At 45.9% G+C, this 15,924-nt stretch overlaps 2 protein-coding genes across 5 annotated transcripts; both read right to left on the bottom strand.

Annotated features, from left to right (window-relative positions):
- Positions 1 to 1,884: 1,884 nt before the first annotated feature.
- LOC109778347 (E3 ubiquitin-protein ligase ATL41-like) lies at positions 1,885 to 2,637 on the bottom strand. Its single transcript, XM_020336899.4, has one exon. It carries the CDS (start codon positions 2,635 to 2,637, stop codon positions 2,065 to 2,067), a length of 573 nt encoding a protein of 190 aa, XP_020192488.1. The 3' UTR covers positions 1,885 to 2,064.
- Positions 2,638 to 3,220: 583 nt separating this feature from the next.
- On the bottom strand, positions 3,221 to 13,246 carry LOC109778346 (6-phosphofructo-2-kinase/fructose-2,6-bisphosphatase). Of its 4 annotated transcripts, XM_020336897.4 has the most exons (23): positions 12,748 to 13,246; positions 12,598 to 12,661; positions 11,960 to 12,258; positions 11,308 to 11,523; positions 9,837 to 10,049; positions 8,670 to 8,762; positions 7,799 to 7,897; positions 7,667 to 7,696; positions 7,077 to 7,130; positions 6,483 to 6,536; positions 6,333 to 6,410; positions 6,016 to 6,107; positions 5,875 to 5,932; positions 5,690 to 5,764; positions 5,398 to 5,445; positions 5,104 to 5,201; positions 4,819 to 4,894; positions 4,605 to 4,667; positions 4,435 to 4,526; positions 4,051 to 4,119; positions 3,855 to 3,918; positions 3,718 to 3,783; positions 3,221 to 3,616 (listed from the first exon to the last, which is right to left on the bottom strand). In XM_020336897.4, exons 1-23 carry the CDS (start codon positions 12,994 to 12,996, stop codon positions 3,539 to 3,541), a joined length of 2,328 nt encoding a protein of 775 aa, XP_020192486.1. In that variant the 5' UTR covers positions 12,997 to 13,246; the 3' UTR covers positions 3,221 to 3,538. The 4 variants fall into 4 exon arrangements, with proteins under 4 accessions (XP_020192486.1, XP_073365593.1, XP_073365598.1 ...); XM_073509492.1 differs by having other exon boundaries at positions 3,855 to 4,119; XM_073509497.1 differs by lacking the exon at positions 9,837 to 10,049 and having other exon boundaries at positions 12,748 to 13,105.
- Positions 13,247 to 15,924: the final 2,678 nt, after the last annotated feature.

Genomic DNA, 15,924 nt, shown 5'->3' with positions numbered 1-15,924 from the left:
AGCCTATCCAACATGAGCAGCCAAATGAAAAACTTGCAGCGGGGGGAGCCCATGCCCGCCAGAACATGTCTTTGAAAGGAGAGGCCACCCTGCCAGGAAACTGCAGCTTGTAAGCTGCCGCAACAGAGTAGGTTCCAGATGTAGTTGTTTTCCAGGTGATCGAATCTACACCACCGGTGATGAGGCTTGCCTCTGCATTCCGGACTAATCTCCAGAGGCAGCGGAATTGCTCTAGGAAAGCATTTGTGAATGGTGGTCTTCTTATGTCTTGGATCCATCTGTGACCGTGCAGTGCCTCCCTGACAGATCGATTCTTTGCTCTTGATCGCTTGTACAGCGCCGGGGCTATTTCACGCAAAGGGAGCGGCCCCATCCATGTTGATTCCCAGAAAAGAGCAGTTTTGCCGTCGCCAATCCTGACAGTTGTGGCAGCGGCAAAAAGGGCTCGGTCCCGCTCATCGCATGGGATGGCCGAGCCAACCCAAGGCCTGTTTGGTTCTGCCCAAGACAACCACAGCCAACGTAGACGAAGCGCTCTGGCGAACTTCTGAAGATCATGGATCCCAAGGCCGCCCAGCTCTACTGGAGAGCGCACTTGGCGCCAATTGACCTTGCTCTTGCCACCCGTAAGGTTTTCTTCTTGCGCCCAGAGGAACTTTCTACAGATTTTATCTATGTCCTTGAGGAAGCTGGCGTTTACTTGTATTGCGGTGAGTGCAAAAATAGGCATAGCTGTGAGCACAGAGCGCACGAGCGCACTCCTGCCGGCCACGTTCATCAGTCTACCCTTCCAGCTAGCTAACTTTGCCCTAATTCTATCGTATACGAATTGCAGGTGCACCTTTCTGAGCCTACCTAAGGTGATTGGGAGACCAAGGTAAGTGATCGGGAAGGCAACGCGTGCTCCAGCGAAAGGCTCCAGGATATGGTCCAGGTCGATTTCTTGGCATTGGATGGGTGCAACAGTTGACTTATCAGGGTTCATTCGCAGCCCGGTGGCCTGTCCGAAGTGGTGCATGATATCCAGAAGGCCGGCAACATCCTCGCGTGTGGGGTTGGAGAAGAGAATGGCATCGTCAGCATACAGACTGAGTCTCAGTTTTGCATCTCGACCAGGAAGGGGTGTAAGGAGATCAGAGTTTTGTGCTGCCTCGAGAACACGGTGGAGCGTGTCGATCGCCAAGATGAACAAGAACGGGGACAGGGGGTCCCCCTGCCGCAGGCCACGGAAGTGTTGTATAATTGGGCATGGGGATCCATTGAGGAGGACGACAGAGGACGACGAGGCCAATATAGCGGAGATCCAGTTGCGCCACCTGAGCGAGAAGCCTAGATTTTGTAGCAACTCCAGTAGGTATTCCCACGAGATCGAGTCGAAAGCCTTGGCTATATCCAGCTTAAACAGGAGCATCTGCTTCTTCTTTCTATGGAAACTGCGGGCGGCGTTTCTAACGAATAGGTAGCTGTCATGGATGCACCTACTTTTAAGGAAGGCACTCTGGGCAGGAGATATGATGTTAGCTATTCTAGGTGCAAGTCTAATGGACAGGATCTTTGCAATGAGCTTTGCAAAAGAGTGCACCAAACTGATTGGTCTGAACTGCCCAATTTCGAAGGCCTCGGGAAGCTTGGGCAGAAGCACTACATTTGCAGAGTTCAGGATACCTAAGTTTGAACAATTCATATGGTAAAACTGATTTAAAGCGTCAAGGAGGTCCTGCTTGATAGTAGCCCAGCAGCTACGGTAGAAAATCCCCGAGAAGCCATCCGGACCCGGGGCGCGATCCGTCGGCGTCCGCAGTTTATTGCATAATGAAGCTCAAGAATCAGTAAGTTTATTCAGGAATGAACCAGGAACACTGCATTTCTTCTAGGATCTGAGTGTGGTTCCGCGCACGCTGTTTTTCCTGGGAGATTTATTCGATTTGTACTGTTTCCTATAAATTCCAGCATGTAATCCCCAGAACTCAGATGGAATTAATAACCTTGACAAAACAAAAGGAACAGAAACACCATGCCAGCCGTCTATAGTTTACCCATGTACACTGCACTCGGCAGCTCTAGCTAGCTCAGCGGGGCCACTCCGCCCGCCGGCGCCGCCACATCCTCCTCCGTCCTCACCGCCGACCTGCAGACCGGGCACGTGGAGCTCAGCCGGAGCCACGCGTCGATGCACCCGACGTGGAACGCATGGCTGCACGCCGGGAGCATCCTCCCCAGCTCGCCGTCCTCCATCTCCCCGAGGCACACCGCGCAATGCTCGGCGACGGCGGCGGCTGCCACCTTGGCAGACGAAGACTCCCACACGAGAACCGGCAGCGCGCCCAGCTCCTTGGCGCCCAGCCCCGCGGGCTCCGGCGCGCACGCGGCGTCGACGGTGATCACCTCGAGCTCGTAGCCGTCCGGCGGCCGCTGCAGCGCCAGCGCCAAAGCCAGCGCGTGAGCGTTGCTCCCCACGCTGATGGCGGCGGCACGCCGCTGCAGGAAGCACCGGGCGTAGAGGTGGAGCGCGGCGACGAACGCGATGGCCGCCGAGAGCGCGGCCACCGCGGCCAGGAGGACGTTGGTGTTGTATGGAGGCGCAAACGGCGACATGGCTGGATGCTGGTGCGCACGGTGCAGTGTGCAATCATGCATATGGCAGTCCGGTGACCAGCGACTGAACCATATGTATATCTGAAGGCAGCGGGTAACGAGCGTGTCGATTTCTTCTCACAAATTGCAGATTTTTTATTATTATTAGTGCCTCTCAATCTTCTCGATCTTTAACGAACTCGTGTCTGCCCTGCGTTTTAATGCCAGCATACCCCACATGTCATGGACGCGCCAGCGACGTCAAATGCCGCCTTTTGCTCGCCACATAAACTATAGCTTGCCTACATACCTTTCTGCACAAAAACTAGAGACTATTCGCAACTTGTGGCGACCGGCCAGCCAAGCATACGTCCGTCCGGCCCCTACAGCCTTCGTAGATGCCGCATGAAATCGTGGGAGGTTTTGGCACACTGCTGCGCCCCGTGCCACCGAGTTTCTGGAGCAAGAGACTGAAACCGTGAAACGTCTCGTGTCCTCACATGGATACGGGAACAGCACAGCACAGGCGGTCCACAGCTCGGTGGGCAGGTCTCATGATGGCCCGAGAGTCCAAGTGAGCAGTGATCGTGCATTTCCTTCACTGACATCAGCCACAGGGAAACCAAAGGAGGACGGGGAACAATCCTTTGACTTGTTACTTCCCAGATGAATCTGCATTTTTCTTATCATTACCAGCAGTTACATCTTCTGGTACAGTATCTTTTTACAGTTCCTTATTAGCGGTACTAGTACTATATGTTTTTTTACAATGACCAGTAGGTGTTTTCGGTCGAATATTTTACACCGGAGGGGTTAGTTTTACTTTCACGCCGTCCGGAGAGGAGAGATGAATAGCTGGTTACTGTATTGAGTTAACTGTATGTATATACTGTCTGTATGGTTGTATCTGGAGCAGCCAGTCCGGAACTTGCTGTTGTGCTGAGCCTACCTGTATCTCAGATTCTCAATCCATGAGCTTGTACCTCTTCTCCTCGACACCGGTGACGCCCATTTGTATCTCGATTATGGTATGGAGTGGCATCTAAGGTTCATTAGAAATGTGTTCGGTTGGTTTAGCAATGCTTTTGCCAGTTTTCAGATACAGCGTTGATGCAACAAGAGAAGATCAAAATGCCATGTTACCTCCATGTCTGGAACTTCCCTCAAAGGCCTGTCGGCAAAATACGAGTACAGCGCTCGCAATACGGCCTATAAATAAGACAGACATTTTAAGATCAGCGCTTCTGCACAAGAGAGTTTCATCAACGGTAGCAATTTACCTGGTGGGATATAACGACCACTGGTGCTCGCTGGCGTTCGAGCTCGATGATAACAGGCTCCAACCTGAGGATTGTTACCAGTGTAGCACGTTGGTTAGGATGGAGGTAATAACAGAACTGATCCCCCCCAGTTTTATGTTTTGTAAAGTCCAGTAATACTACACAGCATTCTGAATAATTCAGCAGATTGTTTAACCTCTGAATCACGTCAAGGTAAGACTCCCCACGCGGGTACCGATAACGCAGCTTGTCCTTCTTACGTGACCTGGTTGCAAGTTGCAGCATGCATTAGAAAACCATTATAGCAGCGTGTTCGGATGTAAATATATTCGATAAATATGTAAAGGCCAAAATATTGTGGAAGAAATAATGCAATATGCAGGTCTGCTCAGTTTAGCAACTCAGATATGTCTAAATATCTAATGTAACTTCTACATTTTAGCATGGCATGATTAATAGGGAAAACAATGTAACTTTGCAGCATGGTAATTAACAAAATGACATGGCACTGTACATAAACTACCAATAAGATATTCCAGAGCACTTGTTGTAAAAATTACAGAGAAATGTTACTACATACTCATATTCCTCAGGCATAATTTTCTTTATCTCTTCATACGTCATCCCATCACATACACCAGAATTGATCTCATCAAGAGCACGCCATTGTATCTACAAGGTCGAACCTATGTCAGTATACATAGGTAGCAACAGGTCTGTAAGAGAACTCACAAACTTTCAAGGAACTACCTTTGGGAATCCAACAATTGGAGTTGCTGTCAAAATTGTTCTCTGTAGAGTGCTAGTCCAAATCTAAACAACATGACAGCCACAAAAGAAAGCATCTTATTCTGTTAGCTCACTTTGATAGGATCACAGACATCATCTATTTCTTAAGTAAAATACTGACAACACTAAGTTGCCCTTGTAAAATAGTGTAACTAAATTTAAGGGGATTACTTACAGTTGCAGTTTTCTCATTTTTGAGGCGCTTTTCAATAAAGTTGGCTAGTTTCTTTGAGTAAAGCTCTCCGTCTTCACTGCATAATTATCAGGCAGGTTGAAGTGGTCTTCGTTAGGTGAATACAGTAGGCTAATTCCCATAAGAGAAATGATTCTGCCCATGCTTTCTTGAAAATAATCAAAATTTCTATATATGTTACCACTTGCCTGTTACTTCAATGACTAAATAATGGTGGCTTGAGCATATAAAAGTATCATGTAAAGGTATCAGATTAGAGAAGCAAACCTTAGCACCGTGTCACCACCAACTCTTCCTCTAACATTGTGTAAACTCTCACCATGCCTGGTAAGCAAAATAGGCCGAGGAGCAAGATGAGAATTCACCTGCAGTTGCATATTAAAGAAGGATGTGTCACAAATTAAAGTGCACTAATGACACTCCACTGTTAACCCAATAATTGTGGAACACTCCAAATAAACTTTCGAACAACCACAAAATATAAGCATTTCCATGATGGGAAGATATTATACTTGCTTCCGACTATTTACAGTGTAAGAAACTAAGCATTGAAGTACATACCAAGAAAAAGACAATACGCCCAGGGAGATAGCCACTGATATTGTTCACCTGGTACAAGGTGGCAATAAGTTAGAAATTCAAAGGAACAAGTGAAACAAATTCAGAATGCCAAGTTTCAAAAGTTAAAAGCCCACGATGACAAAACTCAACCAAAATGCTCGGTTTTATGTAAAGAACCTAGTTTCCCCAGTTATAAAGAGGAACAACCCTTAGAACACTTAAAGGTATAACTGGAAACCTAGCCACCCTTTTTACAGGAATAGGAGACAGCCAGTAGTATCATTTTTATTACCTGTAACTGGCCACCCTCCCCTTTTACCATATCAATCATTTTGATATATGAGCCTTCCTGCACTGGCTCGTAGACCTGCAAGAGGAATACTACTTGATTCAATATTAAAGTTCAGAGAGCTCAAGAACTTTACTTGACAACACGTGCACTACTAGAACAGAATATAACTCGCAGAGCATTAAGACCTTTTCATAATTTGTCAAACGTTCAAGGAAGTCCTGCAATCCAGCTTCATAATCTGGCCTACAAAATTTTACACATAAATAAGGTTATGCATATTGTATTTGTAGAACAGGGCGAATTTTGAGGGTTTGTCGGTTTCTAACTGGTCAGCATAATCAGGGCTTTGCTGAATTTTCAGGCGCACATTCCTTTCGATTATGTTTCGATCATTACATATTGTCTCCAGAAATATTATCTGCAGAAAGTGCATCCAGTTAGCAAGCATTGTCCAAGATGACAAATGACAGAAATGTACCCAATGCACAAAAGCACATTAATTAGACTGACCCACAAACTGTCAGTGGTGTGACAGTATTATATGTTATAACTTTCATCCACATGAATCAATTTTAGCTCAAGATAATCACGGAAGAAAGGTCAACGAACCAAGTCTACTGTAAATCCAAATGTTACGAAATACCTTGCAGTTCCCTTCAGCCATCTTCATTAGCATATATCTTCTTTTCCTTGTGCTGTTTGTTGCATCAAATATACCAACCTACACACGATAGGAACTGGTCAGAAGAAACATTACATTGTTAGAAGACTACGCAGCATAAAGCCAGCTTACCTGACCTCCTCCGTGCATCCAGTCTATCATGTCTTCCATTGCTAAAGCAGCCACCTGGAAACATTTCAGACAGAAAGATAATGTGGAAACTTGCTTACACAAAATTCGTTGTTAATATTCATCTTGTGGTGCTGTTGGTCAGCCAATCAAATTTTACATCTGAAGTAGTATGCTAAATTGAATTATTATGGCCTCTATGGAACTTTCAAGAGAAGCATTCAGAATAATCCAAGCCAAAGAACATAGCATGAGTTTAAGGTGGCAGAGTAATCTTAGTGTCAAATCCTAATACGTTAATGGGAAAATGTGAGTATAATATGACAATATTGCAGGGTCAAGATGTGCCAAATACTCCTGTTTCATAAATAAATTTTGGTCTAGCAATCACAAGGACTAAATTGTTCAAACTACCATGGTAGCATTTATTAGTTATCTAAATATGTGTATAAAACAAGTTGTTAAATGGGAGGGTATAAAACGAAAATTGTGAGGCATTCGTGTTCAAAACGTAGAATGATGTATTTGTGAGCACGAAGAGTTATATAGAATTTAGAGTTCTACTTAGCAACAAATTGTAGAACAAAGTCTGCTGACCTCATTACGTGCCTCGATCCCCTCTTGGTTATCAGGGCGGAAAAAATCTGCAGACTGAACCAATGAAACTACAAAATTGTCAGATTTCTCTACAGTAAAGAACTGTAATTTTACTAACATAGACGCAAATAACTGCATTGCAAAAAACAAGATATAAAGGCATGCATGTGACATGAACAAGCAGTATCACAACAAGAATGAGAGCCAAAGATATATTCATGTGTACAGTAACAATGTAGATAGAAGTATGAACAAAATAATAAACTTGCTCAGCCAATGTGCAAATGAATTTAATAAATGCCTAGCTGGTGACATTCAATGTTTACTGAGAAGACTGATGGACCTATATACACAATACGAAAAAGGATGTTAAAAGTTATTTTCTTTGTACTAGTGAACAATGAAACAGCATGATAACAAGATAGCTGTGATAACAATCATTATTAATACACCAACAGATCAGTGATGTATAAAGGCAAATATGGATAGAGTAACTGAAAATAAAATACGGTGTCATGTAAAGAATATAAATGCCATATACTTAAACAAAAAAGTGTGAAGATAATGTATCAAATGACAGATCTTAGTACCTGATTCGCTCCATGCTTCAGACGGCGGTACTACACATACAGTTTCAACAGAGAGAGTTCAGTGCATTTTCCATAATCCAAGAATATGTACCGGTTGTACACGATAAATAATGTGAACTAGAATATAATCACCTTTCCAACGTTGAAATGTTTTGTTTCATGACCTAGCCAACGAAGGTACCTTGTAAGCTTAACTGCGGTGAAGGTTTTCCCACGAGCTGGTAGGCCAACCTAATTAGGAGTAAAAAAATCAGAAGGAGATCTTCCCAAAGAAGCATAGAAAACACTATATGAGTGTGCTCCAGCACAATAGTGAATCTTAATACATGATGCCAATTATGCTCAGCAGCAGGCAAATCATACTCCGTCAAGGGGCATCAAAATTGCCGTAATATACGGACATTATGTCTAAAAACTCCTAATAATCCCTGTTAAAAGAAATTGCACTAGTCCAAAAAAATCAAGGAAAATCTCACATGCGAATGGCTCAGTTTCCAGATTTCAAGTTTCCTGAAAATCACAACTAATTTGTGAGCAGTGGAAAAATAACAAACCCAAGAACTTTCGCAAAACCTGAATATGCCATTCCAGCTCCCCAGTTCTGTTTCACTCAGACCACGAATGAACACTTTTTTACAAAAACTTGCAGGTACATGACTCGTTACCTCTGATATCTACGCACTGGAATTTTTTTCTTCATTTTCTTTAAAACTTTTTGCCTCAGTTTTTGAATTTTGTGAAAAAATGAATCATGTGATCCCAAGAGCCAAAAATCTGTGTCCACATTACTTTTCCTGATTAAACAGTATAACAAGGTTAAACTGTATAACACAGAATAATTGGAAATTTATTTTATCCATGGAATTATTTATTTGTTAGTAAGCATCTAGGTGTTACGTTAGTAAGGCAACTAGATATTATAAAAGGAAATGGTAGGTGCTATGTAGTAACAATGCAACAGTCAAATATTTATCTTGTGATGGTATCTGATGATCATAATTACCAGAACAATAGCCAGTTTCCGGTCCTCCTTTGATCCGTGCAACCTATCAGCTACAGCTGCAGCTGCAACAGCTCCGGCTGCTTCTGGCATGGCCTTCAAATATGTCAACAATAAGAAAGAATCAGGTATAAACTTTATTCAGTAATCTGGTAAAATATATTGTTCAACTACATCAAACCAAATAAATGAAGAAATGGACATAATAGAGGTAATTGTACTAGCAATATCTGAACCTTTCATGCGGGTTCAGTTTATTACATCAACTTACAAAATGCAACTAACTAGTCCATAAACTTGGCCTGCAGTATCAATTTGATCCAAATCACACTAGCTTGTGCTAACAAAGCATACGTGACATGCCACACTGGTGCACAAGAGCCATTTCTACACCCATTCCAGCCCAGGAAATTTGCAAATAACGCCCTGTTCTATCTTTGAATTGCATCAGATGGTCCTTCTCCTCTATCTCACTCTCCTCTCTTTCGAATTTTAGGGCCCAAAATTGCAATAACGACGGCGGCCCCTTGGGGTGACGGCAACGGCGACAGAGGGGCTTAATCAACGACGACGCTGTTTGTCGCTCCTGGCTCCCCATCTGCCCCATCTCCGCTCCCCTGGTGGCGTACTCGCAGCGGTAATTTGTACTGAGATGGGCTCGATCAATGAAGGATCATGGGTTAAGGTCACCTCAGTGATGTATTACAAGTTTACAACCAACATGTTTGGGTACAAATCTATGATTTGCTCAGTTTGGGTTAATTTAGACCGCGCGAAAAATAGTCAGTGCACCACATGCACATCCTTTGCCAACCATGTGGACACAGTTAGCCTGAGCTAGCGCCATTTGGACCAAAATGAACACCCGAGCCAAGTTTGTGGACTAGTTGGTTACATTTTGCAAGTTCGTGTACTAAATTGCAAGTTCATGTACTGACAGTGCAATTACCTCATCATAATTTATTCAAGCTCGCACACAGCCACACACCTGTTCAACAATCTGAACTGGGCATACAGAAGTTTCTAGTTGTTCATTTGGGCACTTACTACACGATTTGCTCAAGACTGATTCCGGCAGGAAGCTCTTTACCGTTTAGGATCGACTGTTTTCCTAATTATTTCAGTTTTTTTTGTTACCTCATACTGGTTGAGGATACGAACAATACTGACCTTTGTTGATCCAAAATTAAGGCCAGATGCCAGGGAACATGCACTAAATGATTTTCCAAGCTTAGGAGAGACAACACCCCTGTCAACGTATAGCCCTTGTGGCCTGTCCTTCTTTTGCAGTTGTATTAAGGTACCAACTGATTTTGACTCTACCATTCCAGAAACTTGTAACTTCTTAGAATTAGAAGAATCTGCTATTGAAGCCTCAGTATCCTACAAAAGGACCAAAACAATGTGGCATGGCTCTTTTAGAAAACTACTCCCTCCGTTCCGAATTACTTGTCTTGGATTTGTCTAGATACGGATATATCTAGACTCATTTTAGTGCTAGATACATCCGTATCTAGACAAATCTAAGACAAGTAATTCGGAACGGAGGGAGTAATTCTGGTTCGGAGAAACACATGATATATTTTACTGCCCATAACTTGGCAATGCTGATATAACAAAACAAAATACGTTTTCACTCAAAAAGTCCAAAAACATGTACTCCCTCCATCCCAAAAAAAGTGTCGCTGATTTAGTTGTACTAAATCGGCGACACTTATTTTGGGACGGAGGGAGTAATGGATATCAAATAAATATATATTTTAATGCACGTAACTTGGCAATGCTGATATAACAAAACAAAATACGTTTTCACTCCGAAAGTCTAAAAACATGTAACTGCTATCAAATAAATATATTTTACTGCACATAACTTGGCAATGCTGATATAACGAAACAAAATACATTTTCACTCCAAAAGTCCAAAAACATGTAATGGATAGCAAATAAATGCAAAGTAACAAGAAATCATGAATCCTTATATGAAATGATAACTAGTTAACCACACATGACACTAGTTCAATATTAGTTGGAGGATCAATTTCAGGGAACATGAAGTTGATTATACTAGTGAGAAAATGACAACTGAGAAGTGATATATCAACGAAAAGTAGATGCATCAGACCTTTCCTTCAAGTACATCAGACCCTTTTCTTCAAGTACACAATATAATTAATAGTTACAGTATAACCAACATGTTCGAAAATTGCTTTTGGAGGCCGAGCTCCATGGAGGCCTCCTTTTGCAAAATTCAAAATTCATATTTTTACATTTCAATTTTTTTTGAAAAAAATACAGATATACATGGAGGCATAATGTACATGTGTGTAAATTTTCAAAACAAAATACGGTGAAATGAGGGCCGTGTAAAAAAACAAATCTGGGGCTTTTTAACACATGGCACTATTCATCCTCAAAGTCCAGAAATTTGTCTTTTTTGTACAGGTCGCATTTCAAGGTATTTCATCCTAAATTTTTACACACATATACATTTCATCCTTGTATACTTGCATATATTTTTTTCAATTTTTTCTGAAACCAGGAATTTCGATTTTTTCAAAAATAAAGGGCTCCATGGAGCTCGGTCACCAAATCGCCATTCTCCAACATGTTAGCATACCAACTTTTCCAGATTAGATCTTACCTTATTATGGTAACTATCATCTTTAAAATCTGCAGCAGCACTTCTTGGACTCTGAATGCCATCACTAAGAAGCATATCATTTGTCCACGGTGTTTCAGGCTGATCTAAGGATGCTGGGGTTGCAGCAAGGTTTGCTGCATATTCAGTTGGTGGTGCAGTTGGCGTTGGAACAACATAATGCTCTAAGTCAAGCTCCAAACTAGAACCAGATCCATCCTGCAGAATGGCATGAAACCACAATACTAATTAGCTTGCTATCAGCATTGAAGTGCAAAAATCATGCAAGTGTTAAAATGAGGAAATGATAAGCATGTATTGATTTTGCTAGTGTAGAGATTATCTTGATAAGCAATAGTACAGATAAGGTAGCACCAAGAACGTATGGAAAGGGATGGAAATACGAAAAAATCAGCTCCCATTCCTGTCCTTCAAATGGCCAATTACATCGTAAAGATTGAACTTCAAATGAAGAAGTCAAAACAATTCAAAGTTGTTACCCTTTTTTTTCTGCCTGTTCGACTTCAGAGATACTTAGGATACCAATATACCAGCTATTTGAGCAGAACGACGGTACAACAAAATGCAAGCCTAGTAATGAAGCATAAGCATTGCAAAATCGAAGTCAGGTGCCCATTTTTACTTCTGTTCTCACCTCGGTCGCATGAGTGGGTGCTTCATTTATACTGATATCAGGAATTCCCCGGACCTTGGAAGGCTGGAAATTTTCTTTGTATACCCTCCAGCTCGCGGCAAGATCAAGCGGAGACACGATGTCGGCCTTGTTGAAAACCCTGAACTCAAGCAACTCATCATCTCCGTTAAGCCTGAAGTTTGCAAGCCTCACATCACCCTCGAGCATGCCCCCGGTGAGAAGCCGCGTTGGCCCTTCCTCAATGATGCAAGGGGTCTCTGCATCCTTGGGCTTGAGCAAGAATTTGAAGTCGAGTGTTTCTGCAGGAAATTCCACATAGCACAATTGTTAGGAACAGTGCACACGTGCAGCAGTTTGCAATAGAGTTTGCAAAAGTGAATCATACACTTGTATTCAGTTGAGCCAAACAGACCGGTGGAACAGAATAGAGAATACTATAGGAAAACACAAAATCCTGAAGGTTTACTATTGTTGAAACGAGAAACGCAACTTGAGAGGTACAGCAACTAAGCAGTTCAGTTCGGGTTTCCCTGACGAGATCACAAAGCCCATTTCATACCAAAATCAAACCGATTAAACAGGAAAGTGCAGCACAAGCGCAATTAGGTAGGTAGGTAGTAGGTGTGCAGCGTGCATACCATGGTCCGGCGGCACGACGAAGCTGAGCTCCCACATGGACGCCAGCTCCCTCTCCATCGCGAGCTGCGAAACCGGAACCAAATCAATGTAAACCGGAACTGGCAAGCACGGGAGCAGTAGTAATCAGGAGCTGGTGGCGGGGTCCGTACGGCGCGGGCGGGCTCCCATGAGCCGATGATGGGCTCGGAGCCGTAGACGTGCGGCACGAGGTCGCCGATGATCCGCGCGTTCTCCATCTTGAGCGACACGTAGAGCTGCGCGCCGCCGTGCCACGACCCCGTCACGGCGCCGTCGCCGTCGCCCTCGTCCCCGCCCATTCCGCCCCCGCTGCCGCCGGCGAGCGCCGCCGCGCCGAGCCCCCCGACGCCGTCCAGCCCCTTGGAGCCCGACGTGCCCATGGCTGCCGAGCGTGTGCGTGAGACGTGTGACTATGGTGGTCTATGAATTTAATGGAGCAGGGGGGTTTGGCTCGGATGGGGGGGATTCGGGAGAGCGATGGGAGTGGTGGTGGTGCGGGTGCGGAGTCCGAGGCCTCGGAGCTCGCAGTCGCAGGATAAAATGTGGGGACCACCTGGCAGCGGCGGCCGCCCCTTTCCTGTGGACGTGGCGGGGCGTCGACGGCGCGCGGCGCGGCCGCTCCCCCTTTGCGAGCCGGAGAATGTGTCCTGCCGGCGTTTACGGCTCTTGGTACTTCTGCTGGACACGGCTCCTCTGCCGTGCGCTAGGTGACGTTGCGCCGCTGACATGTGGGCCAGGTTTTCAACAGGCCCACATGTCAGTGGTGTTCCTCTTCCACTTCTGCTAACGATTACTCCACGCCACGAGAAAATTATATTGTACACAGAATGACCACCAAGATTTAAACCTAAATACCCCTCAAAAAAGTAAATCTAAATTCAACCGGCACATCATGGTTTCAATTCACAATGAATTTATTTGCGGGCGTGGACTCAATGAATATAATTTTGTAAATTTATATAGAGAACTAGAAGGTTTATGGTGGGAGAATTTTCTAGAGTCCCCCCCTCTCCCGACCCTGTCCTAGTGCCTCCTCCCCTGGAGGCGCACGACCTCCCTCCCTTCGCCCCCTTCCCCCCAATCCTCCTCGCCGCCGCCGCCGGGCGCCCCTGGATCTGGCCCGGGTGGTGTCGGCGGCGGCGGGACCTTATGTATCCGGGCGCGGCTCTCCTTCCCGGGGCAGGACGGCGGCGGTGAGGCTCGACTTGGCGGCGGCCCGGCGACCTGGAGGCGATGGCCGGCGGCGGGCGAGGTGGCAGCGCTGCTCCTTGGCGGCAAGGCGGATTGGTGACACGGGGTGGCCGGCTGCGCACCCCCGACCCAGATCTGGAGCCCCATTTGGGTCCTAGCGGGTCGGCTCCGGCGCGGATTCGACGCCTACTACGTGAAGGAGGAGGAGCTCGGACAAGGGGCGGCGACGCCGAGGGCGCGCCTTCTGTAGCGCGACGACGGGAGCTTTACGAGCAGCTCAGGGCCTGGGCGGACCTATGGGCCCACGGGCCTGGTATGCTCCTGTTGTTGAGTCCAGTCGGTTACCGTCGTTGACGACGGAGGTTGGACCCTCCCGCGTGCCGACAGTGTTGCAACCCCACTTCGCGGTGCCATGGTGAGACGACGTGGGAAGCTTCAAGGCCGTGTTGGCGCAGGGTGGTGGATAGTATGGTGGCGAGCTCCGGAGCGCCAGAGGTGAAGGTTGGGATCAGGAGAAATCCCTGTCGGCCTAGCCGACACCGACGCAATGGCGCCTGAGGGTGCCGCCGGACCTTCCTGGAGGGCGTCGGGGGCTACCCTTCCTTTCTCCTCGCAGCGTACCGGGGGAAACCCTTGGCAGCAGCGTCGTCATCCTCGCGTCCCTTCTTGGGGGTGTTGATTGGTACCGGCGCTTCGGAGTCTAGGAGCTTGGTGGGAGATCTCCGGTGGGCGCAACGGTCGCGAGGCTTCTTTGTTTTTGTTGATCCGCCATTGTCGGCATTTGTTCCTTTTGTATTTTCTCTTTCGTTTCTTTTGGGCGTGACTGTGCTGCTTCTGCCCCAGCACCTATCGTTGGTTGCTTTGTAATACAAAGCGGGGGGACCCTTTTTGGGTTAAATTTATGTAGAAAGGGCAACTTTAACCGGCTACAATATATAATCTAAAAGAAGTCCATTTTACTACCCAGAAGAAACTTGGTGGTTCACATAACCCCCTAACTTTTATTTCTGCTCCCTTACCCCCCTCAACAATCTTAAACTGGTCAAAAATAGTCCCTGGCTGGTTGCTGACATGGACATGGTCAACAACGGTATTTGACAAGTGGGGCCAACGGTGGGGTCGTAGGTGGTTGTGGTGGCGCGGCTGACTGGAGCAGCAGGTATGGGCGCACCCCGGAGGTGGAGGCCGACGGTGGGGTCGTTGGACGGCGGGGAGGTGCTCACTACAAAAAAAGACACATCCATGACATTTTGGGCCGAACGAATTTTTTTCCTGTCATGCTTATGACACTTCTATGACGATAATTGTGACAAAACCCAGTATCATCATAGATGTGGTGGGCTCCTACTTCTATGACAAAAAATCATGACAGAAAATGGGCTTTTCGTCCTGGGCGGGCCGGAGACGCAGCTGCATGACATTTTTTGGGTCGTCCATGACGGAAAAAACCGTGGTAGAAGCGAGGGCGAGGAAAATATCGGGGAGTTCTCAGTTACAGTGGGTGGTCGGGGGCCGAGGATGCGCGTTTCTCTCGTACATGTATGATACGTCTCCAACGTATCTATAATTTTTGATTGTTCCATGCTATTATATTATCCATCTAGGATGTTTTATATGCATTTATATGCTATTTTATATGATTTTTGGGACTAACCTATTAACCTAGAGCCCAGTGCAAGTTTCTGTTTTTTCCTTGTTTTTGAGTATCGCAGAAAAGGAAAACCAAACGGACTCCAATTGACCTGAAACTTCACGGAACTTATTTTTGGACCAGAAGAAGCCCACGGAGCATGGGAGATGGACCAGGGGAGTCCAGAGGCCACCACGAGGGTGGGGGCGCGCCCCCCTGCCTCGTGGCCGCCTCGTGGCCGCCTCGGTGACCCCCCTGACTTGTTCCCGACGCCAACACCTCTTATATATACCCAAACTTCCAGAAAGAAACCTAGATCAGGAGTTCCGCCGCCGCAAGCCTCTGTAGCCACCAAAAACCAATCGGGACCCTGTTCCGGCACCCTGCCGGAGGGGGAATCCATCACCGATGGCCATCTTCATCATCCCGGCTCTCTCCATGATGAGGAGGGAGTAGTTCACCCTCGGGGCTGAGGGTATGTACCAGT

This window comes from Aegilops tauschii, chromosome 1, assembly GCF_002575655.3.
Source record: "Aegilops tauschii subsp. strangulata cultivar AL8/78 chromosome 1, Aet v6.0, whole genome shotgun sequence".
Taxonomy (NCBI): Eukaryota; Viridiplantae; Streptophyta; class Magnoliopsida; order Poales; family Poaceae; genus Aegilops; species Aegilops tauschii.
This window is presented reverse-complemented; position numbering and strand designations above follow the sequence as displayed.